Source organism: Phaeoacremonium minimum (assembly GCF_000392275.1).
Source record: "Phaeoacremonium minimum UCRPA7 unplaced genomic scaffold PA7_03_scaffold_44, whole genome shotgun sequence".
NCBI classification, from domain to species: Eukaryota; Fungi; Ascomycota; class Sordariomycetes; order Togniniales; family Togniniaceae; genus Phaeoacremonium; species Phaeoacremonium minimum.
Window position 1 is genome coordinate 152718 of NW_006920951.1, and position 24585 is coordinate 177302.

The 24585-nt window shown below is 53.4% G+C and overlaps 10 protein-coding genes across 10 annotated transcripts; 6 read left to right on the plus strand and 4 right to left on the minus strand.

Moving 5' to 3' along the window:
- Positions 1 to 299: 299 nt before the first annotated feature.
- On the plus strand, positions 300 to 1732 carry UCRPA7_834 (putative nonspecific lipid-transfer mitochondrial precursor protein; the record flags this gene model as incomplete). Its single annotated transcript, XM_007913425.1, has 2 exons — positions 300 to 793; positions 850 to 1732. 2 exons carry the CDS (start codon positions 300 to 302, stop codon positions 1730 to 1732), a joined length of 1377 nt encoding a protein of 458 aa, XP_007911616.1.
- A 2203-nt stretch (positions 1733 to 3935) lies between these two features.
- Positions 3936 to 4652, plus strand: UCRPA7_835 (hypothetical protein; the record flags this gene model as incomplete). Its single annotated transcript, XM_007913426.1, has 3 exons — positions 3936 to 3976; positions 4034 to 4129; positions 4196 to 4652. The coding sequence occupies 3 exons, from the start codon at positions 3936 to 3938 to the stop codon at positions 4650 to 4652; spliced, it is 594 nt and encodes a 197-aa protein (XP_007911617.1).
- Positions 4653 to 5076: 424 nt separating this feature from the next.
- Positions 5077 to 6445, minus strand: UCRPA7_836 (putative ribose-phosphate pyrophosphokinase ii protein; the record flags this gene model as incomplete). Its single annotated transcript, XM_007913427.1, has 7 exons — positions 5077 to 5606; positions 5657 to 5803; positions 5895 to 5909; positions 5970 to 6112; positions 6182 to 6238; positions 6308 to 6357; positions 6419 to 6445. 7 exons carry the CDS (start codon positions 6443 to 6445, stop codon positions 5077 to 5079), a joined length of 969 nt encoding a protein of 322 aa, XP_007911618.1.
- A 3762-nt stretch (positions 6446 to 10207) lies between these two features.
- UCRPA7_837 (putative alcohol dehydrogenase 1 protein) lies at positions 10208 to 11535 on the plus strand (the record flags this gene model as incomplete). The annotated part of the gene is made up of 2 exons (XM_007913428.1): positions 10208 to 10343; positions 10532 to 11535. The coding sequence occupies 2 exons, from the start codon at positions 10208 to 10210 to the stop codon at positions 11533 to 11535; spliced, it is 1140 nt and encodes a 379-aa protein (XP_007911619.1).
- A 621-nt stretch (positions 11536 to 12156) lies between these two features.
- On the plus strand, positions 12157 to 12808 carry UCRPA7_838 (putative nudix domain-containing protein; the record flags this gene model as incomplete). The annotated part of the gene is made up of 2 exons (XM_007913429.1): positions 12157 to 12316; positions 12417 to 12808. The coding sequence occupies 2 exons, from the start codon at positions 12157 to 12159 to the stop codon at positions 12806 to 12808; spliced, it is 552 nt and encodes a 183-aa protein (XP_007911620.1).
- Positions 12809 to 13069: 261 nt separating this feature from the next.
- On the minus strand, positions 13070 to 14333 carry UCRPA7_839 (putative actin-like protein 3 protein; the record flags this gene model as incomplete). The annotated part of the gene is made up of 4 exons (XM_007913430.1): positions 13070 to 13135; positions 13185 to 14018; positions 14068 to 14154; positions 14304 to 14333. 4 exons carry the CDS (start codon positions 14331 to 14333, stop codon positions 13070 to 13072), a joined length of 1017 nt encoding a protein of 338 aa, XP_007911621.1.
- A 1623-nt stretch (positions 14334 to 15956) lies between these two features.
- Positions 15957 to 17819, plus strand: UCRPA7_840 (putative asparaginase family protein; the record flags this gene model as incomplete). Its single annotated transcript, XM_007913431.1, has 4 exons — positions 15957 to 16174; positions 16230 to 16429; positions 16480 to 16881; positions 17152 to 17819. The coding sequence occupies 4 exons, from the start codon at positions 15957 to 15959 to the stop codon at positions 17817 to 17819; spliced, it is 1488 nt and encodes a 495-aa protein (XP_007911622.1).
- A 483-nt stretch (positions 17820 to 18302) lies between these two features.
- UCRPA7_841 (putative rna polymerase ii transcription factor b subunit 4 protein) lies at positions 18303 to 19460 on the minus strand (the record flags this gene model as incomplete). The annotated part of the gene is made up of 1 exon (XM_007913432.1): positions 18303 to 19460. The coding sequence occupies one exon, from the start codon at positions 19458 to 19460 to the stop codon at positions 18303 to 18305; it is 1158 nt and encodes a 385-aa protein (XP_007911623.1).
- Positions 19461 to 19687: 227 nt separating this feature from the next.
- On the plus strand, positions 19688 to 22191 carry UCRPA7_842 (putative cro1 protein; the record flags this gene model as incomplete). The annotated part of the gene is made up of 3 exons (XM_007913433.1): positions 19688 to 19728; positions 20013 to 20760; positions 20845 to 22191. The coding sequence occupies 3 exons, from the start codon at positions 19688 to 19690 to the stop codon at positions 22189 to 22191; spliced, it is 2136 nt and encodes a 711-aa protein (XP_007911624.1).
- Positions 22192 to 22478: 287 nt separating this feature from the next.
- Positions 22479 to 24110, minus strand: UCRPA7_843 (putative trna (uracil-5-)-methyltransferase protein; the record flags this gene model as incomplete). The annotated part of the gene is made up of 1 exon (XM_007913434.1): positions 22479 to 24110. One exon carries the CDS (start codon positions 24108 to 24110, stop codon positions 22479 to 22481), a length of 1632 nt encoding a protein of 543 aa, XP_007911625.1.
- Between the last annotated feature and the right edge of the window lie 475 nt (positions 24111 to 24585).

The window sequence follows — 24585 nt, forward strand, 5'->3', positions numbered from 1 at the left end:
CTTTGACACCCCCGCAAAAAGCCGGGGTTGAAGAGCGTGGAGAAGGAGTTCCCCGAATGCACTCTTCACATTACTTACTACCTAGTTAAACCCACATGCAACCCACGGCAAAGTGGCGATGGGGGATCTTACTCCTATATAGTGATTGATTTCCAATCTTCCCTCCTGTATTGTAACGACTTTTGCTCCTCCTTCGGACATTCACCAACGACTTACATAATTCTCTCACCACCTCACGAGAACTTGACTCTGTATAGTACTACTATTTAACCACTCTCATCACATATCACACAGTCGTTATGACGCCTAAGCAGCGGCAGCCGTGCTACGTGCTCGGCGTGGGCATGACCAAATTCATCAAGCCGCGCGGCAAGGTCGACTATACGGAACTGGGATTCGAGGCTGGTGTCAAGGCGATGCTGGATGCACAGATCAACTACGACGACGTCGAACAGGGCGTTGCTTGCTACTGCTACGGCGATTCCACATGCGGCCAGCGTGTCTTCTATCAGTTCGGCATGACCCAAATCCCCATCTACAATGTCAACAACAACTGCTCTACTGGCTCGACCGGTCTCTATATGGGCCGTACTCTCATCGCCAACGGTGCTGCTGACTGCGTTCTCGTCGTCGGCTTCGAGAAGATGATGCCCGGAAGTCTGCAAACATTCTTCCAGGACAGAGAGAACCCCACCGGAACGACCACGATGATGATGGCTGAAACGAGAGGATTGACCAAGGCTCCTGGTGCCGCACAGATGTTTGGCAATGCCGGTCGGGAATACATCGAGAAGTAAGTGTAGCAAAACCACTAATTCTCAATATCCTTCGTAGACTTACACTTTATAGGTACGGTGCTAAGCCCGAGGACTTCGGAGAGATTGCTCGGATAAACCATGCACACTCTGTCAAGAACCCGTACTCTCAGTTCCACGACGTTTACACACTTGAGCAAATCATGAACGCACCCAAGATTCACGAGCCACTCACCAAGTTGCAATGCTGCCCGACTTCGGATGGTGGTGCCGCTGCTGTGCTCGTCTCGCAAGCCTTCCTTGACGCGAGACCGCACTTGAAGGACCAAGCTATCCTCATCGCCGGCCAGTGCCTGGCAACAGACGCTCCATCTCTCTTCTCACGCAGCGCCATCGATTTGATGGGCTACGAGATGACACAACACGCCGCCCGCACCGCTCTCGGGGAGGCCGGCATCACGCCCCAGGACTGCCAAGTGTGCGAGCTGCACGACTGCTTCAGTACAAACGAGATGGTCGTCATCGACGCCCTAGAGCTCAGCGAGAAGGGCAAGGCGCACGAGATGGTGCGCCGCGGCGACATCACCTATGGCGGCAAGATCGTCATCAACCCCTCGGGCGGACTCATCTCAAAGGGTCACCCGCTTGGCGCAACCGGCATTGCTCAGTGCGCCGAGCTGGTCTGGCACCTGCGCGGCTGGGCGAACAACCGCGCCATCCCGCATACCAAGCATGCACTTCAGCACAATCTAGGTCTGGGCGGTGCTGCTGTGGTGACGGTGTACAAGAGAGCAGATGGCAAGGAGGCGCCTGTGGTGGACTCGGCGACGGTGGGCAAGATCAACAAGCTAGGCTACAACCCGGCCGTGGAGGCCAAAGGTTTTACAGCGGCACACGCAAAGGCCGTAAGAAGTAAGAGCAGGTCAAGTGACTGGGCGCTGCAAGATACCGAGAAGAAGGTCGAGGCGAGGTTTTGAGCAGATGACAAGGAGGGTATGCCAATAGCGGGCTAGTGTCTGCCAGCTATGTCGTCGATAAGATTGTAAAACCGAGTAGCAACAACCAAGGCTGACCTGGGAATGGGCCGTCAGCGGTTGTTTCCGTGTAAAGGGGAGCATAGCGGCGTTGTTAGTTGAATCATCACCAGAATCGACCCCCATGTATATGGCATGGCTCGCGCAGCCAATAAAACAAATACTGAGTCTTGTGTTTCTAAAGCACATGATTGACTGAACCAATGCAAGCGAGTGTTCTCTTGTAGACTGTCTATGCTTTTTACCGCCTCGCTAAGTAAGGCTATGCATTGTCGCAGAGTCTTCCATTGATGCTTCTACCGGTCGATCACACGGGTCAGGGGCCAGTGGCGCTGTCCCAATTCATGCAGCCAACCTGTCACCTGGTGCTTCCACTCCGTCCTCCATTTTGAAAAAAATAATGAAAAATTAAAAATAACCAAGTGATAGATGATGCACTCAATGTTAAATTTGTTGTTTGTTCTTTACCTGATGCGTTCCTTCGTGTTTTTGTGAAGCATATAACTCTGGAAGTCACGGCTCATGAGATTGATCTCGGTGTTATGGCTCCGTGCATGAGTTCCTGAGCCGCACCGAAAATGACACTTCTCGGAGGGACCGCAACTGCACCTGCACCTCAATCCTTCTCATCCTCCGTATCCCACGCATGCTCGAGCGGGAACTACTTCCCCGCGTCGAGAGTGCGAACAAGAGACGACATTCTGTCGATCACCAATCGTGGAGGTGGCGTTTCGCAGTTTCAGAGTTACATACTCGACCAATCGCAACGGACGTCAACTCGATGTTTCCGTCTGCTCGGGCTCACCGCATGATGGTTCCGTATTTACCCTTTCGTCGCAGCTGTGCTCGATTCCGAGCCGCCGGATCACCATTCGTCATGTCTCCCAATGCCATCCTCCGTCACTCTCCTGATTCAGCCTGAAGGAGCCAGGAAGCAGCGCGGCCTTCCAGGCAAGCCAACGGCGCCAACCTGGCACCTCGCGTGGGATGATTGCCCGATGGGATGTGGTTTGCAGCCATCCAGGTGCCCTACGCACACCACTATGTAGTTGGCTGCAGTGACTGTGGCGCTTTTGCTCGACACCAAGTGTTTTATGTCCGCCAGCTCTGGCGTAGATGATTTGAACATCCCACGCGGGCAAACGTTGGCCAGTGCCAGAACAGTCTCCTACAACCAGACTGATATAGATCTGGTACGAACGTTCCCTGCTGACTGTCTGAGGCTTGCAGTTTCTGCGGGAGTGTAGGATGACAGAACCAAACTTGTGCTCTTCTTCCCATCAAGGTTGTTACCCTTTTTCCCTTCTTGGCATTGGGGTGCTCGTCATATTAGACATGAGCGTCCCTTCGACTTCAAGTCAACCACGCATAGACGGGATAGGAAAGTGAACTCGGCCTTCCGGAAACGAACTGGCGACACCACTCAGAACTTGCTGCTGGCAGCTATGCCTCGGAAAGTGGACTTGAGTCGAGGGCCGGCCCTTCTCTCACTCTCAGTCGGCACAGCCAGCTTTGCCTTCGCGACATGTATAGTACGCTACTGCGTACGCAAGAGAATAAGCAACAATGTCGGGGTGGATGACTATGCCATCGGGGTGGCAACTGTAAGTCAGACTATAAGACCAACAAGGCTTTGGGAGTTGAAGAGACGCTAACAGCCTGAACTGATCCAGCTCATCGCCTTTATTGGGACCATATTCAGTATCATAGAGGGCACAGTGATGAACTCCTCAGCACGGGCTCTTGAATTTGACTTTTTGGGCCAGCCTTGGTTCATGATGGGTGCGACATTGGCCAAGATTTCGATCTGTCTCTTCTTCATCCGGCTAGTCGGCGGTGTCAAGCAGTGGAGGATCCTGCTCGGTGTGATGATTACGTTAATGGCAATTGTTAACTTTGCATTCTCTCTGACCACGAATCTGCAATGTCGACCACTCGAAAAACTCTGGAATCCTACCGTCGATGGACAGTGCTGGGACCCCAATCTGCAACTGGACATCGGCTATTTTCAAGGAGGTACGCCAATTCTATGGTCTGCGTTTGAGAGACAAATATTAATCCGAGACTAGCTTTCTCGGTCTTCTCCTGGCTATTTCTGTCACTTTTTCCTGTCTTGATCGTACGTGACCTGGAAATGCATCGAGCTATGAGATGGCCGTTCTATTTCCTTTCCAGCCTCAGTCTCGTGTGAGTAAATGAGCTTGTGTCTTTTGTCATCGAAGACGAAGATTAACAATCCCATAGCGCCGGCATTTTTGCAACAGCTCGCACATACGAGATCTCCCAAGTCGACAGTGGCGTGTATACTTTTGATACATTCTGCGCTCAACTTCTCGCGATGTAAGTCTCCTCGGGTTGAAGCATGCATGGTCTGCCTCGTATCGATACTAACGAACTGTCGCATAGCCTCGAGCAAAACATCGGCATTGTAGCTGCCAACGTTCTACCCATGGGGCCGCTCTTCTCATCCCGAGCCCGCCGTCTCGACCGCTCGCCACGCCTCCTAAGCCGAACAGGGTCCAACGGCGCCCGCAGCGCTCGCTACAGCACAGACGACTCGTCGTCATCCATCAACATGAAACGGTCCTCGATGCTCGTCATTGAGGGCCCGCGGCGCGTCAGCTTCGATGAGCGCTCTACTGGCCAAGGCTGGCAAGGCAGCACAGACAACGCCCGGAGCCCTAGCCGCGGCAGCAACCGCAGCTCGACGGAGTGGCCGAAGGGCATCATCAAGACGGTCAGCGTGCACGTCGTCGAGGAGGACATCACCGACTACGAGCGGGAGCTGGCAGCCTCCAGGGCAAGCGGCCACACGGTTGAGATGGATTGGGAGGCGATGCTGCGGAGCGGGCCGGCTCGGTAAAAAAGAGGTAGGCAGTTTGCTTGTGTGTATGCCCTTCTGTACTTGTACGTCTTTGGCTGGTTCTGGCGTTTACAAGAGAGGCATGGCGTGTTATTGGATTGGCGGGAATGCATCGGAGCGATCCATTGATTCAGTCATGCATGCGTTCATCCATTCATTACAACGGCGGAACATGGGCGATACCCTGTACGAATAGAGTCAGTGCCTGGTTAGGACTTTTTAGACTGTACTGATAGACGAGTGCGGACTCCATATAGTCACTCTTTTGAATTTCAAGCTCCAAGACTAGGTACCTCACTATTAGTGACGCCAATCTAGTTTGTTGAACCGCGTGTTTGCGGTATTGTTTATCTGCGCCGTTTCTTACGCCATATAACGCCTCAAGCCAAATGACAGAATCCTCCTAGATCCCTCAGATGACTGATTAGATCGGAACGTGCGAGAAGAGGAATGACACTGATTCTCCGTTGTGGGTTCGACGAATGGCCTCCGCAATCGTTGCGCTCACGTCGATGATGCGCAACTTGGGACATTGGTTTACCTTGTCGCCCACCGGTACAGAGTTCGTGATGACAACTTGTGACAGTTTTGACTTGTTCAGGATATCGATGGCATTCCCGGAAAGGATTCCGTGGGTCACGATGGCGACGACCTCGCTGGCTCCATGGTCGTGGACAGTCTCGGCTGCCTTTGCCAGAGTACCGCACGTATCGGCCATATCGTCGATCAAAATAGCAATCTTGTCCTTCACATCACCGACAAGGATCATACGGCTGACCTCGTTTGGCCGAGGTCGCTCCTTGTGAATGAGAGCGAAGCCTGTCTCCAGGCGGTCTGCGGTGGATGTGGCACGCTTGGCACCACCGGCGTCAGGCGAGACGATGACGCACTTCTCGATGGGAAGATTTTCACGGATCCAACGAAGAACAGATGGCTCAGCGTACAAGTTGTCGACTAATACTTGGTAAGCAACAATTGCAAGGTTCCGTGGATCTCGTACGAACCTGGGATATTGAAGAAGCCCTGGATCTGGCTGGCGTGGAGATCCATTGTGATAACATGATTGCAACCAGCAGTTTGGATCATGTTGGCAATGAGTTTTGCGGAAATGGGAGCTCGGCTGCGGTCCTTCTTGTCCTGACGAGCATAGGCTAGACCATGGTCAGCAATACTTCCTTGTATGTGAACATTGAATTCCGTCCACTGAATCCACGGTGTGGGAAGGGGTGCGGTGAGACATACGGAAGTTTGGAAGGACTATAGAACGACAATGATTAGCACAGTAGCCACCTCAGATGGCTCCAACAGGGATCATACCGCAAGTGATCCGCCTCGCGGAGGCGGTCCTGCAAGCATGGGTCATAATGAGGAGCTCCATGAGTCCGTCATTGATGTCCCCAGGGGCAGTCGACTGGATAATGAAGACATCCTCGTCTCTAACTGATTCGCCAATGGTTACACTGGGTACACATCAGCCTCACATGCCTTGAACAAGCTCTTTGAGTCTTCCATCCGAACCCAGCACGCACCTGGTCTCCTGGTTCGAGTAATTGAGGCTCATAGTCTTCGCGATGTCGATTCCCAGCCTAGTATCTCACCAATTAGCCTCATGCTGTGCCTAGTCGTTACACTCGCGTCTTCGTGGGGGTCCATACCGGTCAGCGACCAGCCGGGCCAGAACCGGGTGGCTGTTGCCGCTGAGGAGCTATCGAGTTGACCGTTAGCCGTGTCAGTCCCTTTCCCATCGCAAGGGGATCTTTGCGCACCTTGATCTCGTTCGCCATGTCGCCCATCTTGGAGAGCTGTGGGGGATGGCGGTCACAAAAGGAGCTTTATAAGGGAGGGGCTTTGTCACGCCTCGAATTCGACTGGCTGGAGTGTGTTTCGGCGCGACCTGAAATGGGCGTTCGGTGTAGGCGCAAAATTTCAGCGTGGGGTAGTTGCTGCAAATGGAGGGGTAGATTGTCCGAGGAAGCTGCGCTGTGGTTGCTCTGAGACACCGAAGATTGCCGAAGGTAGGTAGGCAGTTAGCCGTGATATATAATGACAGAAGCCCTTGGGGTGAACCTCTGGTTGCACGGCGGAGGCAAAGCAATGGCCGAGACTCGAGATGAAAAGTTACGGGAGTCAAATCGCGAGGCTGCTCCGGTAGTGGAGTCACAGTCCGGTCCCGTCCCCAGGAAAAATTTAATAGCCCGTCATTGCCCGCCAGTTCGTTCGTCACCGGCCTGACAGCCATACTAGCAGCTGGCGGCCAGCTGGCTACAGTGGACGGTGCCCCCTTTGCGTTGAACCAAGATTCTGTGTTGGCCTAATCGTGTCTACTGGGTCAAAATGGCTATGAATACAAAAGATGATCCGTAAGATTACCGATGACTGCGATGACCGGGAGCTTATAGGTATTAAAATAAAGATCCAGACATGATGATTATGAGCACATTGTGTTTTGCAAGAACGTGAATATACCTTGAAGTAATGTATTGATTCACTCCCGCCCCATTTGGATCTATGTTCTCAAGACTCCTTCAAGGTGCTTCTGTGTATTAACAAGAGAAAGCACATTTGAAGAAATATATTATATTCCCTTGTCTCCAGGGCAGGGCGTGATTAACTGTTGTATACTGGAGCCAAGGTGCCTACCTAATTGTAAAGTTAAGCATATCTTAGTTTCTCTCATCAGAGTCTCATCATTCGTGTTTAATATTTTCGATTTATTTCAAAAGACTGAGTAGAATGATTGTTTGTGCAAGCAGAATCTGGCTGTCAGTATAGAGAATATTAGTGCAGCTGTCGTTTGATTGTTGATAGTGAGCATCTGAAAAAGCCTGAAGAGCCACCCACTTGTGAGGATTGGCTTCTAAGCGTCTTCTACCTAGGTAATACACTCCTCCAACACACAGGGCAATGCCACTTCGCATTTATTGTTCCTAGAGAGTCAACAGTCACAAAGCGGGCAAGAATAAACGAATTTAGTTGGCACACAAGCCACAGCAAGCATCACCAGCCTCATCGCCGCTTTTACGGCAGGTTGAGCTGAAGCTTCTAAGCTGGTTCAGCTGACAGCGTGTGCTTCGCAATGTGGGATGCTTGGCGCCGACAGAAGTGCCGACCAAGACCCGGAGGCTGCCGCAGGGGCACCGTACATAGTGGCCTGACTCCTGCAGCGCTGCACCGCCGCATTTCCGCAGCGCCGTTAGAGCATCGAGTCGTACAGCAGCATGGCAAGCCACGCGTTAGTGCAGGCTTGCAGGATCGTCTCCAATGGTCTATGAAATCCATTATGCAGTGTTGCATCACTAACCCACCGGTGAGGCTGCTATTGTGTTCCAAACAATGCTGTCTGTGCTTGATTTCCGTTCGCCCATAGATGGGGAATGGCTATGCAGGGAAGTGTGGAGTAGTGTCCCAGATCCGATGGAGACTGACTCGTCGCCAAGCCGAGTGGTGGGTGCGGCATCGTTGTGAAGCTAAAAAGCAATGCGTGAGTGCTTAATCTTTGAAGCTATTTGCGGTTATGTAACCTTGCTCGAGCGTATAGTATAGCTTCTTCCCCGCAATTTGACACTATTTAATGCAGATCTTGGAGTTGGGGTGCATTTGTGAGGGTGAGGGCGTCCGGTAAAGCGAGAGGACGCTCCGCGGGCGTCTTTCGATCCATCATCGACGCCTCGGATCTGGGGATCTCGCTCCAGCGGAGATTTCATAGGTCAATGCCGTAGTCACTGCCGTTAAAGCATTCTGGGACAGGGGTATAGGATGCAAAAAGGCAAGTCTTTGAAGAAGGGGCATGTGTTGATTTGATGGGTTTCAGTGCATCAAACATGTCCTAATTTGGTAATTGTGAGGAAGGCATCGGAGGTTTGCAACACCCTCAATAAGACGGGCTGGAGGAAGCGTCAGATTCGGCGACCGGCGCCGTTCGATTTGCGGTGTCGATCCAGACGGGAGCCAAAGACGGGCCTCGAATAGGAACACCAGGCAAGCAGGGCACCGACAAATGACTGATACTCCGTGGCGGGACGTTTGAACCAGTCGTATCTACCTACAGGAGCCTTACGACTAGAGACGAGTGCACTTCGTATCATAGTATCATCAATCTGCTGGTCTGGTCCAATATTATGGTCCAAGACCGTAAACATGCCACGGCTGTACGGCGCTGTCCGGCGTCGGGGGCCAGACTAGGCTGGATCATGAACTTCTAGAACGAGCGCAGACGGCTACCGCGATTGGCCCACCCCCAATGAGGCCCCTGTAAGATCTGGTCCCTGTTGGCCTTGTCGACCAGTATCAGGCACTCTAGACCCGGTGGAGATAAGAATGGCACTGCCTGAGTCGGTGATGTACCCATTGTAAGCATGACAGGCTCAGGGAACACCTGCTGGTAGGTCGGCGTGGCATAGGCCGAGAAAATTCCATCGGACGTTCTATGGCGCTTTTCGAGATCTGCCAGTTTTTCCCATTCCATCAGAATCATGAGCTTTGTCGGTGGGAATCTCCTGCCCACGCTCCCAGAGCTCCATTCACTCCCCTGCAACGGCGGGATTCCTGGCGTTTCCTAGCCGCAGATGGGCCTATTGTAGCGCTGTTCGAGATACGGCTGGGGCGATTCATGAGGTAATTCAACACCGCTTCTTCCTGGCCGGATGCGGCGTACCGAGTCTACCGACAAGCCACAGCCATGCTCCTAAGATTGCCCCTACCCACCAGAGCTCCATTGCCCAGGGAATCCTGCCCCTCCCCTCCTGTTGCCGGGTACACCTGTGCCCTGAAGGACAGTTCCTTAGCTCCTAGCCGTCGCCCTATGCGGGGTTCCTGTCTCCCGTCTGTCCATGTCCAAGGGACCCTGCGATTAGCGTTTGGAGGCGCTGAGGGGTACTGTAGCATGCTGCATGCGGGCGCATTGTGAGCCATAGAATGCTGTTTCCGTTGCCCCAGAGAGGACCTGGGGATGAGGGGAACAGCGCAGGCATGGCACTTGAATGGAGACCGAAATGGATCGGATCCGATGCAGGACGCAGGCAGACAGGGAAGATGCGCGAAAATAACTGACTAGGAGACAGACAGACTGAGGGATTAGACAGATTAGACGAAACAGGAGGAGGGGAGAAGCTCGTGTGGAGTGTCTGCAGCAGGCCCAGGCGTACGGGCTGTGGGCGTGGGCTTAGCTGGCGTGTAAGTGTAAGAGTGGGTGGGTGTCGAGATCATCGAGAATCAGATCATACGTTTTGCTGGGCGTCTGAAAATCTTGCCTACGCATCACCAGACAATCCTCACCACCTCTCCAGCTCCCGGCGTCACCTTAAGTCGCACACTACTCGGCTGCAGGGCCGCGCCTTCCTCTAATTCAAGCAAGCTTTGCTCTCTCGCCTCTGCGTCACCGTCACTCGTCCCTTCCTCGATCGCTATTACTTAAACGTATCCTATCCACGCCCCCACCCAAGCTCATCCACCCCCTTTCGCCCATCATGAACTGTATAAGAACATCCCCAAGCCGCCTCCTGGCCCTCAATAGATCTCCTACTTCTTCTCTCATCACAAGAGCTTTCTACACCTCAATGACCAAGCACTCTCACAGAGCCGCATCACCAGCAGCCACATATCAACACCGCAGCAAGCGTCAAGAAACCACCATGACCCAAGTCCAGATCCCAACCGAGCAGTGGGCTCAGGTCGTCGAGAAGACCGGCGGACGTAAGTCTTACCTAACCAACCCGATCCCCCTTCAATCACCTCACCACCATACCCCCTCTTCTGCGCTCCTGCGTGCCCGTGGAACAGCACTTACACAGCTCATCTACCACACGCATGGCCAGGAGAGGAGGTCTGAGGAGGTGTGCAAACCTTATGCAGAGCTAGAGAGGCTAACACGCACCCCGCAGCCGTTGTCTACAAGAAGATCCCAGTACAGCAGAAGCCCGGTCCCGATGAGGTCCTGGTCAATGTCAAGTACTCTGGTGTGTGCCACACCGATTTGCACGCCATGTTGGGCGATTGGCCCCTGGCGACCAAGTTACCCCTTGTCGGTGGCCACGAAGGCGCTGGCGTCGTCGTCGCTCGCGGCGATCTCGTCACAGACGTTGAGCTTGGCGACCATGTCGGCATCAAGTGGCTCGGCGGCTCATGTCTGGCCTGCTCTTTCTGCCAGCAGGCAGACGAGCCCCTTTGCCCCCACGCTCTTCTCTCCGGCTACACCGTCGACGGTTCCTTCCAGCAGTACGCCATTGCTAAAGCAGCCCACGTTGCCCGTATCCCCAAGGAGGTCTCCCTAGAGGCCGTTGCCCCAGTCCTGTGTGCCGGTATCACGGTCTACAAAGGCCTGAAGGAGTCCGGTGTCCGCCCAGGACAGTGGGTCGCCATCGTCGGTGCTGGCGGTGGTCTCGGCAACATGGCCATCCAGTACGCCAAGGCCATGGGTCTGCACACGATCGCCATCGACGGCGGTGCTGAGAAAGGAGCTGCTACCAAGGCTCTCGGCGCCGAGGCCTACGTTGACTTCACAACCTCCAAGGACCTGGTTGCCGATGTCAAGGCCGCTACTCCCGATGGCACTGGCCCGCACTCCGCCATCCTTCTCGCTGTCTCCGAGAAACCCTTCCAACAGGCCGCCGACTATGTCCGACCACGTGGCTCAGTCATTTGCATCGGTCTCCCAGCCGGCGCCAGACTCTCTGCGCCCGTCTTCGACACCGTCATCAAGATGATCTCGATCAAGGGCAGCTACGTCGGTAACCGACAGGACACTGCCGAGGCTCTCGACTTCTTCGCCCGTGGTCTGATCAAGGCACCATACAAGGTCATCGGCCTCAGCGAGCTCCAGAGTGTCTACGACATGATGCACGCCGGCAATGTCGTCGGTCGCTACGTTGTCGACAACAGCCGATAAAGCAACTGTCTGCCTAACGAGCTTTTGTTGCAAGCGAGTGAATGAGATTATGAGTTTTCCAATCGGAATGGGTAGCTGATGGAGTTCCGGCTGATGGGTTATTAATCGTCCATGTTTTGGAAACCAATGAAAGGGACCTAGAAAGTGAAGAGGGGTTGAAAATAGGTTACCCATGTACAAAAAGCTACACAATTAACAATTATTGTTACAACCATCTATCTTGATCCCACTTGTTCTGTGAATGAACTGATGAAACTGAGAATTGTTTGTGCATCTTACGTCGTTTTCGGATTGTCAAAATTGCCGCCTATATAAGGGATGATTTTTGGGCATGCTCGTATATGTACACCCTAGCCAGCAATCCTACCTAGAAAACACAAGTCATTCTACTTTGATCAGATCCATGCAACACCAATAACACTAGGCAGGTACATCATGTCAACCTAATTGAATAGGCAGAGAAATGAAGGAATTGTGTATAAATCACCGTTTGAGAGCACATAATGCTTCGGCAGTCCTGTATGCTAGAAATTCGACAATTCCCTTCGTTCCCAAGTAGTTCGTTGTTTTCACCACTCCGATTCATTTCCCTGGCCTCATAGTAAAAACAGTTGGGCAACGATGACCTCTGCAACATCGCAGCCGACCGGTGCTCCCACGACGTTCATCATCTCTCCGGAGTTGAATCTGTCTGAGTATAATCTCTCTATCCCAGAATACCTCGCCGTCCACCCGTCCGTTCACCGTGTTGGAGCAAGCGTCATCGTGTTTCACGGGCCCCGTATGCTGCTCATCAGGAGAGCACCGCACGACTTTCTGCCCTTGAAGTACTTACACCTCCTCCCTGCCCCATTCGCAGATATAAGGCCATACTAATATAGACCAAAAAACCAGATGGGAGGTCCCCGGCGGCGCCACAGAGCACACGGATGCTACACTGCTGCACGCGGGCGCCCGCGAGCTGTGGGAGGAGGCCGGGCTGCGCATGGCGAGCGTGCGGCGGTGCGTAGACGCGACCCGGGGGTTCGTCGACGGCGGGAAGCGGTGGCGGTTGATCACGTTCGAGGCGGAGGTGGACGGGGGAGACGGCGAGGCGCCGCCGCCCGTCACACTCGACCCGGAAGAGCATGTAGCGTATCTGTGGGCGACGGAAGAGGAGGTGCGCGCTCGCCGGTGTGGGGACGTCGAGCTGGATTTTGCGTTCAAGGAGTTCGCGGATATGATCATGGGTGCCTTTGAGGAGAGGAATCGGGGGAAGAAAGTAGACTCATAATCTCAACCGTGATGTTCTGCATCGTGAAGAGACATGTACGTAGTTGCCAAACTTTTGGGTCAACTTAGAATAATCTCAGCAAAGGTCAAATTCAAGCAGCTCGACAAAATCACTGTCACATGTACAACGTATTGGCTGCCTTGAAGCGTCTTGACATTTCTTTTCCTTGTAACTAGGCTCCGTCCAACGCTGCTTTTCCTTACATAAATGGCTTTTCTAGCACAAACCAAAGCCGCCTTGCCGTTATCATGCCTGTTCTTTCTACGACCCGCCAGGACCTCCCAAGAGCGCAAATCTTCGTACGATACCAGGTCCATATTCTTGATACTGTAGACTAATTAGTTGCGGCTCAATGAGTTTGCTGTATTTCACATACCTCTGCCTTTGTGTGGCAGTACGACTTGAATTCCGGTGTTTGTCCAAGCAGAGAACCTCCGAACCAAGGACCGTGCCTTTGCCTCTTGTGTGTGATGACCTGAACCTCTAGACCACCACTCTTTGCGCCACCGCTACGGACCTCACTAGCCCGGATTCTAGCATCCACTAGCTGCTTGATATCCCTCTGTAGTCTGCGTCCGAAGTCTTTGTACAAGGTGCTTCCGCCAGACAGCACAATATTCTTGTACAGGCCCCGACGCACATCGATGGGCGAGGACTGGATGACACCGTCAACGACAACCGGGAGAGGCGTCAGGAAATCGGAGGAGTAGATTTCGGGATTGAAGAAAATCTCGGGGGCCAAGAAACGCTCGTATCCAACATCCACGCTGACCTGCCTACCACCGGGCTGTGTGACACTGTGCTTAACGAAGCGCGTAGGGTCGCGGTCGTAGCGGGAGAACTCCTTGACGATATCCGGGCAAACATATGCGTACTCCTCCTTGATCTCCTGAGCAGTTTTCAGAGAAGAATCAGGCTCGCCTCGATCACGAAGTAGCGATTGAACGAAGTAGGTGATATCGCGACCTGCTATGGGAATAGACTTGATCGAAGATCCGATCACATAGCCCTCTGCTACTGGAATGACGTGGGTGACACCGTCTCCCGAATCAATGACTGTACCAGTCAACGATCGATCCTGCACCTTGGACGATGTCCATGAGGCTGCGAGAGCAAGCACTGCTTGGACGGCAATATATAGGCCGGCACAGTTGAATGACTCGAAGAAGATTTCGGCGGTGTTCTCGCGGTTCTCGGGCGGGTTCAGAGGCTATGAAGTCGTCAGCGTCATCCTTTGAAAGAGTTCCGACATTCCTCACCGGCTCGGTGAGTAGGAAATAGTGATCCTCCGGCTCTACCCTCAGGTATTTGAAGATGGAATTGGACCAGAACCGTTCCATATGATCCTGCATGATCATCAGCACAAAGTTGTAGCGCTCCGATCTTTCGAGTACGAACCCAATTCTCTATTTGTCCATGTCTGATGGGGTAGTGAAGACCATAACCTGAGATATTAGCATCCCGCCTTGTGCAGTCGGCACGGCTCCGAGCTTACCAGGACCGTTAGCTGCCGAAAGAGCCTCATCACCGATAAAGAAGTCTAGGTCTTCGGTGCCTCGCTTCGAGTTGAGATGTCCCGTGGGCCCAGCGCCGCCAGTCAGAAACGATGGCTTGTTTGCAACAGCGGGACGTCCAGAGCCCGCACTTCCGGCGCCACCTGCTGGGCCCTTGGTCGCAATCGCAGTCGGAAATACGAAGGATGGAGAGTCGTTACCGGCGAAACCTAGATGCGTGCGCAAGTTAGCGAGGCACCCAAAGAGAACCTTTTGACGCCCTTCAACGAGTTCATACCTAGCTTTGAAAAACCCGTGCCGCTGGAGATCAGAGAATGTTAGCGATCGTATACTAGAGATGTGGAGGTGACGACAGCACCCGCCCCCCAGCTTCGTAAGCGGGGTTAGTGTCGGGCTATCAGGAGAACGTACTTGTCCATGACAACGGCAGGAGTTTGGCTAGCCATGATGAAAGAGGTTGGAGCTTCGCAGAGCTCCGGGGTCTCCTATCACGATCTGTCGCGGAAGTTGTAAGATGAAGGAATTTGGTGGGGTTGATGCTGATGGTGGTGATGGTGGGAGTTGACCTGGAGGTCGGGCCAAATTACGTTGCGTGCCTGCTCAGCCAAGCTTCAACGTGCGGCTGTGCGTCTGGTAGCCCCGCTACGGCTGGCGGAATCGACCAATGATGCAGCTTCGAGCTTCATGCTTGTCTCTATTAGTTCTCTTGAAGCTTCAACTGAACAACCTCGTGCTCTTACACTCTAACAAGTCTCACCAAGATGTCCAACATAAATCCTCTTGATGTGTCATGAATATAGCTTAGATTTCCTCTGAATTGAGCGTTAAGATTGGACTTGACGCCGCAATCGCCCTTTCATCAAGTCATATACTCCTCTCTCAATAACTGACAGGACAGAATCGAGGCCATCATGGATGGAAGGCACGTTTTGCCCTTCCTCTTGCCCTTGCCGCCTTCTACTTTAAGCGCCTCCGCAGACAACTCATAGACTTGATGCCGGAGGAATTGCTCTACCTAGGCCCCAAACTTGGAAGCAGCTCCCACTCTGGCATTTGAATCCATCCTACAATAATTTCCTCCGATATACCTATGCCGTTTGCTCAGCATTCGATATCATCTCTCACAGATATTTGCCTCTTCTCCAGCGAAGGCAGTATCAAACACCTCAACAATCTTATTGTGCATTTCTTTTGACCCATGAGACTCACATCTTGCTCTAAGGTCTGACAGCATCTTTAATCCACTCCTGCTCTGCCTCCTGCTTTGTTTAAGCCCACGCAGACAACAATAAGATCCTAGGAGCATACGCCTTCACAGGCTTTCGACAAATTTCGATAACTTCTTATTGAAAGCCAACGAGTGAAATTTGGAGGAGCTTCATGTGTGTTTTGGTGCTTTGAAATTTTGGCGCCTTCAGATTTCCCGGCGCGTCCTGCGACAACACCTGTGCCTTGTTTAGGTTGCAAAGTCGCTCTCCATGACAGAACACCACACGGATGAGCTGCACCTCGTCCCGACCTCCTCACTCAAAAATCTTTCACGACTTAGCTCACCCGGCCCTATAACGCAAGACTCACCACTCCTCCTCGCAGATCTCCATATTGATGATCAGACCGACGACAGTTCAACGACAATGGACTCCCCAGCAGATGGCCACGAATCGTCAGACGGCAGTGCTTCATTCGAAGGCTTCACCTCTAACTCTCCAATATCAGCCACAGGTGTTGATGGAACAGTCGATAAAGTGCTAAAGCATGGAAGCAAGCGCCCAGTCACTGCCATTTTTGTTCATGCTGGAGCCGGCTACCACAGCGTCCAGAATGAACAGGTCCATCTACAGGCATGCTCCGAGTATGTCCTCGCCAAATGCATTCTAATCAGGGAAGTAAGCAGCTAATGATCACAGTGCCTCCCGAATTGCCATGCAGCTACTCAAGAAAGGATGCACAGCTGTCGAGGCCGTGGAGATAGCAGTTCGAATCCTCGAGGACAAGGAAGTCACAAACGCCGGCTTTGGAAGCAACCTCACTGAAGATGGCAATGTTGAATGTGATGCAACTATTGTTGATCACTTGGGCCGAAGTGGTGCTTGTGGTGCTGTGCCAAGTAAGGTCCTGTAGACCGTTTGATATCTTACCAAGCTTATTTTGCCCCAGACATCAAGAATCCAGTTTCATTGGCGAAGTTGATATTGGACCACAGTGCCAAGCCGATGTCACTGCGACGAGTGCCGCCCAACATCCTCGTTAGAGATGGGGCGAAGGAGTTCGCTGTCGAGCACGGCATGGCTGCCATCCCAAACCAATATCTTGTGTCAAAGAACGCCAAGCACCGGTACGAGCAGTGGAGCGAAGATCTCTCCAAGGCCGCAGAGCAAGAGAAGAAGGCCAAGCATCGTGCCTCGTCTGGAGGACGGCCGTTGTCTCCTGATGACGCAGAGAAGGTCACGGAGCAGAAATATCCGCACCTATCGAGCCATCTTGGTGACCATATCAACGCCATACTCACAGGCACCTGGAACGAAGGCCAGGCAGACTCTCCCTCACACAGCTCACCTGGTGAGAACGGAGAATCGCCTACGACCCCGGGCATATCCTCACGGCCTCCAACCTCAGTCCGCCAGGAAACCCCTACCGAAGCTGGAGACAATGGAAACCCACGTAGCCCTATTGACGCTCCTCAACGCCGATCGCCAACGCCAGTTACTAAGCGAGCGAGGGTTTCCTCCCACCAGAACGATGAGCCCGTGCTCTTTACTGTAGCTTCCACCGCGACTCAGACGGCGCCGTTGATTAATTCCAATCATGATGGATCTGTAAGCTCTGTAGAGAGTGATTCAAAGGATACAGATGCACCACAGGGCACCAAACGCTCAGCGGAAGCGCTGGAGACACAGCCCGTCGACCTATCGTTCAGAGTCGGCCAACAAGACCTCATCACAGATACTGTGGGAGCTATTGCGATTGACAAGCTGGGAAACATTGCAGCTGCATCTTCATCTGGCGGTATCGGAATGAAGCATAGCGGTCGAGTCGGACCGGCTGCTCTTGTTGGCATTGGAACTGCTGTTCTTCCCGTAGATCCCGACGATCATGACGGGACTACGGTGGCGGCAGTGACCAGTGGCACAGGAGAGCATATGGTCCCAACCATGGCTTCATACAAGTGCGCCGACCGGCTGTACAATAACACGCGTCGTGGGCCTCGCGGCATAGACATTGAGGAGTTCGATGAAGAGGCCATTATGGATTCCTTTATCCTCGACGACTTCATGGCACATCCGGGAGTGAAGAACCAGTTCTCTGCTGCGGCTATTGGCGTAATGGCCGTCAAGAAGTCTATCCGCGGCTATTATCTCTACTTCTCCCACAACACCGATTCTTTCGCACTGGCATCGATGTCATCCAAGGATCAAGAGCCATTGTGTGTCATGTCTCGACTCGGAGAGATTCGCCACGCCCCTGCCCATGGGGCAAGAAAGATTTCCATCGACTAAATCGCCTCACCTAGGAAACTTCAACACGATTGTATAATACACAGGATAGAGCCATACCCCTATAGACCAGGAGTTTTAGGCTTTCAGATAGATAGAAGGGGTTTGTGCAATTCAGGCACATTTGACAGCGTCGCTGGTCTGAGGCATCCAGATTGAACAAATGAAAATCGGAGGACTCTTTGAGTCCTGCAAAGACAGTTTTCAATGAGGCGCCTACTCTAATACACATAGAGCACACAGAGACATAGTTCATAAGGGTATATTTCCCTGCCTGATAGCTATCCTTGCCATGCATTTTGTGACCCAGAGTGTGGCCCATACATATGATGTTTTCCCCTGGACAAGAAATTCCATTTGTCCAATCCATTCCACCCTTTGACGCCTTGCTTACTATAATTCTTATGATCATACAGTAGTCTACATGCTTTCTTTCCGGAGAATTTCTCTTTGACTCTTTTATCAAGTGTAACATTTCCATTAATCTCACCCTGGTCTCGGCGTGCCCGTTGCACTCCCCGTTTCTTCTCTTCCCTCGCCGTTGATGCCCAACCGCCTCTTCTTCTTCTTTCTCTGCCGTGGCACCACGGCCGGCTTGGCACCATAGCTGCCCAGTGACAGCTTCGTCCCGCACGTCAGGCACTCCGCATTCTCTGGCACCTCGCAGAAGATGCTCAGGCAAATACTGCACACGAACCCCGTGTCGACTACCCTGCGGTGACAGAAACACGCCGCTCGAAAGTCCACCACGTCCGTCGACGGGCTGACTAGCTGGTTGAGACTGGCCTCGTCCCTCGCGCCTCCCGTGCCCGTCCCCGCGCCGCCTGCCGTTGGCGCCGACGAGGAGGCGAACCCGAACATCAGGTACGACAGCAGGCCCTGCGGCTCCTTGGCCTCGAGGAAGGTGCCCCGCGTGATGAAGCTCGCCTGCTGCAGGAAGGTGGCGGAGCCGCGCAGGGCCAGCGTGTCGATGGCGATGCCGGCGTGGGCGGCCGCGAAGACGGCGTTCATGGTGGGTATGTACTGCGATGCGGCGCTGTCGGACACGCTGACGACGAGGATGCGTGCGTGCAGGCCGGCTAGGGCTCCCGTGTCGGCGGTGACGGTCGTGGGGTTGTTCGCGGAGGGGACGGACTTGGTTGCGGTCAGGGCGATGGACGCCTTGTTGATGTGACTGAGGGCGAGGGTTAGGGCGCCGGAGATCTGGGTCGTGGTGGTGAACAGGTCAGACTCGGTGGTGGCGGTGATGAGCTCGCGGAGGGACTTGAGGAGCGAGTTCTCAATCTCGGCGAACTGGGGGTACTTGTTGGCGGACTGCCGCTTCTGCTTCGGTGCAGGAGCATCCACGTCCGTCATCTCAACATCTTCGGAAGTCTTTGAGGATTTTTTTGCTTCTACAGGGTTTGGATACAGCCATACTGCACGGTTTGTGTGGGATGCTATTATAGCGACCGAGTTGGCGTTGCTGAAGGCGAGGTGTGAGTTTACGAAGACGAGGATGTTGGCGATGGCCTTGGAGATGGGCAGGACATTGTTAATGGCAGCCCATGCCCTGGGATTTGTGTCGAGGATGATGGTGCATAGCGAGGGAGTCTCCTCGGTGGTGTAGATCTCGTAGTGGCTGGTGGCATCGACAGCATCCATTGTGGACCCCTCTGCTGCCGGCCATTCGAGGTTGTAAAGGTGGAGGGGAAGTCAAGGGAATATTGATGATGTGACGATGCTCACTCAACTTTTGAGCTTGCCTGGCTAGTCTATCCTTGGAAGAGCTTCATAGTGGGACCGTGCGTCAGCGCCCCTGCCGGCAGCCTGCCAGCAATCATTAGTGAGAGATGCCGCGGAAGTTTCAGCGCTACTGCGGCCCACACGTGATGACACTTGGGCGGTTAGCGGGACCTTGCCCCTCCAAAAGGTTTGTTCTCGGTCGAGTTATTTATAAGGCACACCCCTACCTAGCACAAGCTGTGGTGTGGAGGGGCAGCGGGAAGTGAGCAAAAAGAAACACATGCCACCTTTTCTTACATGTAACATAGAGCATATTTCGACACGCAAGCTGTGAGACGCCACCAAATAAGGGCCCGTTCAAGAGAGGCGAGGGTTTCATATATATTTAGAGACCGTCTCCCCGCCTGAGTTCCTAGGGCATCTTTTTTTCTCTCAATTTTCCCATTTGCATCTCATTCTCCGTGGAGCTAGCGCAATGGAGACTGTCATTGAGACCGGAGGCAAGAAGCTGGAGGAGCTCGGGAGGGAGGACCAGACTCTGCTGCTGTTTGCGCGATTAATGGAAGGAGGGCAAGAAGACGACGAAACATGCAGCGAGCTGGACAAGCTGACGAAGCTTCTGAGTGATGATCTGGATGCAACAAAAAAGGGCGAGGAGTCGATATGTAAAGTCATCGACGGAGACTGTGTCGACACTTTCGTCTGCTACCTGGACATGAGGCAGACTGAGGTCGTCCGGGGCCACGCCACGCTTTTGACATCTGCATACCTCAAGGCAGCAGGAGACGACGGATCGAAGAAGCTTTCAGAGTTCTTCTATGCCAGAGTGAAGAGGGGCACTTACGATGACTACATCGTCGCTTTTTGTGTGGCGGCCGCCATATTTCCAATCGTCCCGGATCTGACTTCCGAACTGTTCCTCAGCGAGGGATTTCTCTCCAGCCTCGGGCCGCTTATGAGGCGGAAGTGGAAGAGCAGGAAGGTCGAAACGGCATGCCTTGAGATGCTGAACGCCGCATGCATGAATACGCCATGCCGAGAAGCTGTACAGAAATACTGTGCAGAGTGGTTAGAGGAGATCGTCGACCAAGATGTCAACGACGCAGTCAAGATGTACACATCCGATCCGGATGTTCAGATCACAGAAGGCTCGATATCTATGCGGAGGCATTCGGAGCAGGTTCAACACCTGGCAGCAGTCATCTTGACCAAGATAAGGGTTAGCCATCCTACCAATGCCGCGCACTCTCCTGTACCAGTCATTGGCCCAGCCTAGAATGTCTCACTGACACTCAGGCCGCAGGCAGTACAAGCACCGCCTGCGCCCGGACAAACTGAAGGGCGGATTCAGCAGGCCAGTACGAGCATTGAAGAGCTGTCGAAAATGTTCACAGATATGCTTTTGAAGGATCCGGAGCATACGCGAAATAACTCCGTGGAGGGCTTGGCTTATGCCACCCTACAACCAACAATCAAAGAGGAAGTCGCCAAGAACAAAGATTTGCTCAAGAGTCTTGTGCAGACTTTGAAGGACGCACCGCCAAAGTCACCGCTCACGTACGGAGCTCTCAGTATATTCGTCAACCTCACTCGCTATCAGCCAACCCAGTCGGAGGAAGAGAAGAGAATGAATCAGCTCAAGGCATATGCAAATGCTGCAGGGAAGATAGCACACAACCCTCTAAACGACAACGACCATGTCTCTGAACGATGCAAGCGGGTTTATGAAGCAGGCATCACCCCAGTACTAGTATCACACAGCAAGAACGGTTCAGTCGCCTCACTATCACTTATTATAGCCGTTATCTACTCCCTCTCCATGACACCAAGTCTCCGTGGTCAATTGGCTCAGCAAGGAGCTGTCCGCCTCCTGATAGCGGCATGGACCGCCCTGCCGGAAAGTGAGAATCAGTCACGGCGGGTGGCCGCCCAGGCCCTGGCACGCATTCTCATATCGACAAACCCGTCTCTTGTCTTTGGAGGGACTCGCCCCACTCCTCAAAGCGCAGCCATTCGACCTCTCGTGTCCATTATCGCGCCAGATCCGAACGCTGAAACACGCGATCTTCTTCCAACATTTGAGGCGCTCATGGCCTTGACTAACCTTGCCTCTACCGATGATGATACCCGGCGCAGCATTGTCCGGACAGCGTGGGCCGACATAGAAGATCAGCTGCTCTCTTCAAACCATCTTGTCACCAAGGCAGCGGTAGAGCTCGTGTGCAACTTGGTGCAAACCGTCGATGCCATGGCCTTGTACGCCGATGGCAGCGTCAAGGCCCGCGACCGGCTACACATCCTGGTTGCGCTGGCCGACGCCGAGGACGAAGGCACTCGGAGCGGTGCAGGAGGTGCACTTGCCACACTGACAGGCGTCGAAGATGTCGTCAGGGCCATCGTGGCCCGCGACAGGGGCGTGGAGATTGTACTTGGCTTGTGTGCCGACGACAGCGAGGATCTCAGACATAGAGGAGTTTTCGTACTTTACAATATGGTGTCTGCGGAGGGCGAGGCGGGTAGATTGGCCAGAGAGAAGATCAAGGCTTCCAATGGCATTGAGATATTAACCGAGAGCGCGAAGAAGAGTAGACGGCCAGAGGTGTTGGATGTGACTGTCCAAGCACTCAAGGCACTGATTGAAGAAAATTGATAGAGGGAATGCATGGCATATTGAACAAGTCACATGGGTGGGCTTTCATGGCTTGGAGGGAATGGTCAAAATTGTCGAGTGCTCGGTCATTGCAGGGTGTTATGTTATATTATCAGGGTAGCAGGAGCCTCCATGGCGTATTCTCATTATTGAGCTTTCTTTTAGCTACCTGTTATAGGAGCGACATCCCCTCAACCCAGTATCGCAGCCTTTGCATTACCGAAGTAGCAACAGCCAGAGTTTTAAGTCTAGGTTGGGGCACCGGGCGGTGACCATCGAACGAGCTCCTAGCTCTCGACTCGGTTTAGCACCGCTACGCCTTCAACATGTCCCGTCTGAGGGAAGAAGTCGAACCCACGTAGGCTCTCGATCTCATATCGCGTACCACCGATAGCCTTTTCCTCGCTGCTACCAGCGCCACCGTCGACCTCGCCCCTGACCAGCACGCCGACATCTCGCGCCTGCGTATGCACGTTGCAGCTGACGTACAGAATACGCTTGGGCCCGAAGCGCAGCAGCTGGCTCAGGAAGCTGGCGTCACAGCCCTTGCGCGGCGGATCGAGCACGACCACCGTCTCATCGGGGTCGTACGTGACGCTCTTGAACAGCTCGGGCGCGTCGGCGGCGATGAAGCGGCACTGCTCCTCCTTGAGGGAGTTGAGCGCGGCGTTCTTGCGCGCAAAGTCGATGGACTTGTCGGCGATATCGATGCCGACGCTGCCGCCGGAGAAAAGCGAGGACAGTGTGATGGTGAAGAGGCCCGAGCCGGAGTAAGCGTCAATCAGGTAGCGGATGGGTTTGGCGTCTGGTGACTTGGACGGCGGAAGGGCTTGGGAGCGGACGTAGTCTGTAAAGGGAGACAGGATGGAATTGTTGTTCTGGAAGAAGGCGCCCGCCGGGTTGGTGAAGACGAAGTCGTCGATATACTCGGTGGACACGGCGTTGTTATCGGTGATGCACGACTTGATGTCGGTATACTTGTCCGTCTCTACTAAGACGGAGTGGGATGGTATGGTCTCCGATAGCGCTGGGACTGGAGCCTCGGTATCGCCATTTGCAGCTGCTTTAGGGATGCGTTTTGTGTCTTCTCGTAGTAAGATGGTGGCACCTCTCTCATATTTGCCAAACTCGGCAGCCATCCGCTCTCGCTCTCGTGTCAACCCTCTCCGCACTGCTTCAGTACCAATCGGACAATCCTCGATATCCATGGTTTTCCTTGACCCCTTTAGCATGAAGCCAAAGTCTGGCTTCTCTGCGAAACGCCTGTTCTTATCGCGTTTACCTCCTGGCGGACCATCAAAGTGCGGCGTCAGTTTCGTGCGGTAATTGTACTGCAGCGGACTGCCAATGGTGTCTAGTATCTGAGGGACCAGCTCAGGCGGCAGCTGGGAGAAGTTGCGGTATGCCTTCTCCACGATCCTCCGCTTGATCTTCAGTTGCTCTGCATAGTCGAGCATCTGGAATTGACAGCCTCCGCATTTGGTGAAGTACTTGCACTGTATCCGGCTGTCGTCTCGGAGAGGCGACGGCTTCGTTACTGATATGAAATCTGCGACGGAATACTGCTCTTGAGTTAGATGGCGATATGCCTTCACCTTGACAGTGTCGCCCGGCACTGCGAATGGCACCACGTAGATCTGATTTGAACCTGGCTGTCGCGCCAAGGCATCACCGGTTGATGACAGTTCCACAACTTCGACCTCAATCTCACTACCGGGTTCAGGCAGACTGTTCTGGGCCTCTTCCTGTGACGGCGCTTCGGTTCCATCTTCTGAAAGCTTCTGAGCTGCCAGCATAGACTGAATATCTGCAAGCAAGATCTCCTCATGAGAACCCTCCTTCACGGGCTTCTTCCTCTGCTTTCTGAACCTCTTCTGGTGCGGGCCTCCACCATTTGCACGTGGTCTCTTGCCGTGCATATTTTTGGTGTCTTGCCTCGATGAGGCAGGCTCCACAGGAGCTTGAGCCTGTGAGACGGCAGCTGATGCCATGGTTAACGCCCTTCGTGCCCAAGACGTTGTTGAAATGTTCACCTGATGTCGAGATACGAATGATGACACCGTCAATTTTGGTACGTGTCTGAAGATGCTGGTTCGCATCGAAACTCCACCCAGGATGTTTGTTAGACAATTATATTTAAGCTGGGAGCTATTTCTTGAGTCGGGCAGTCCGAATCAGAGTCTGCAAAATCCCACAGCCAGTCATCATTCTTGGATTTGCGACGGCGTGGCACCTTGAATTTGGGGCCAATCACAGAGTAGCTGTGCTTGCAAAGAGCCCCTAGGCTGGTTTAGGTTTAGTCTACAGTGGTGCGATTCCGGTACTCGCAGGCTCTCGCAGGGCCCCAGCGATTACTTAAACTCTGAGATACCAGCGGGTGGCCGATAGGTGGGA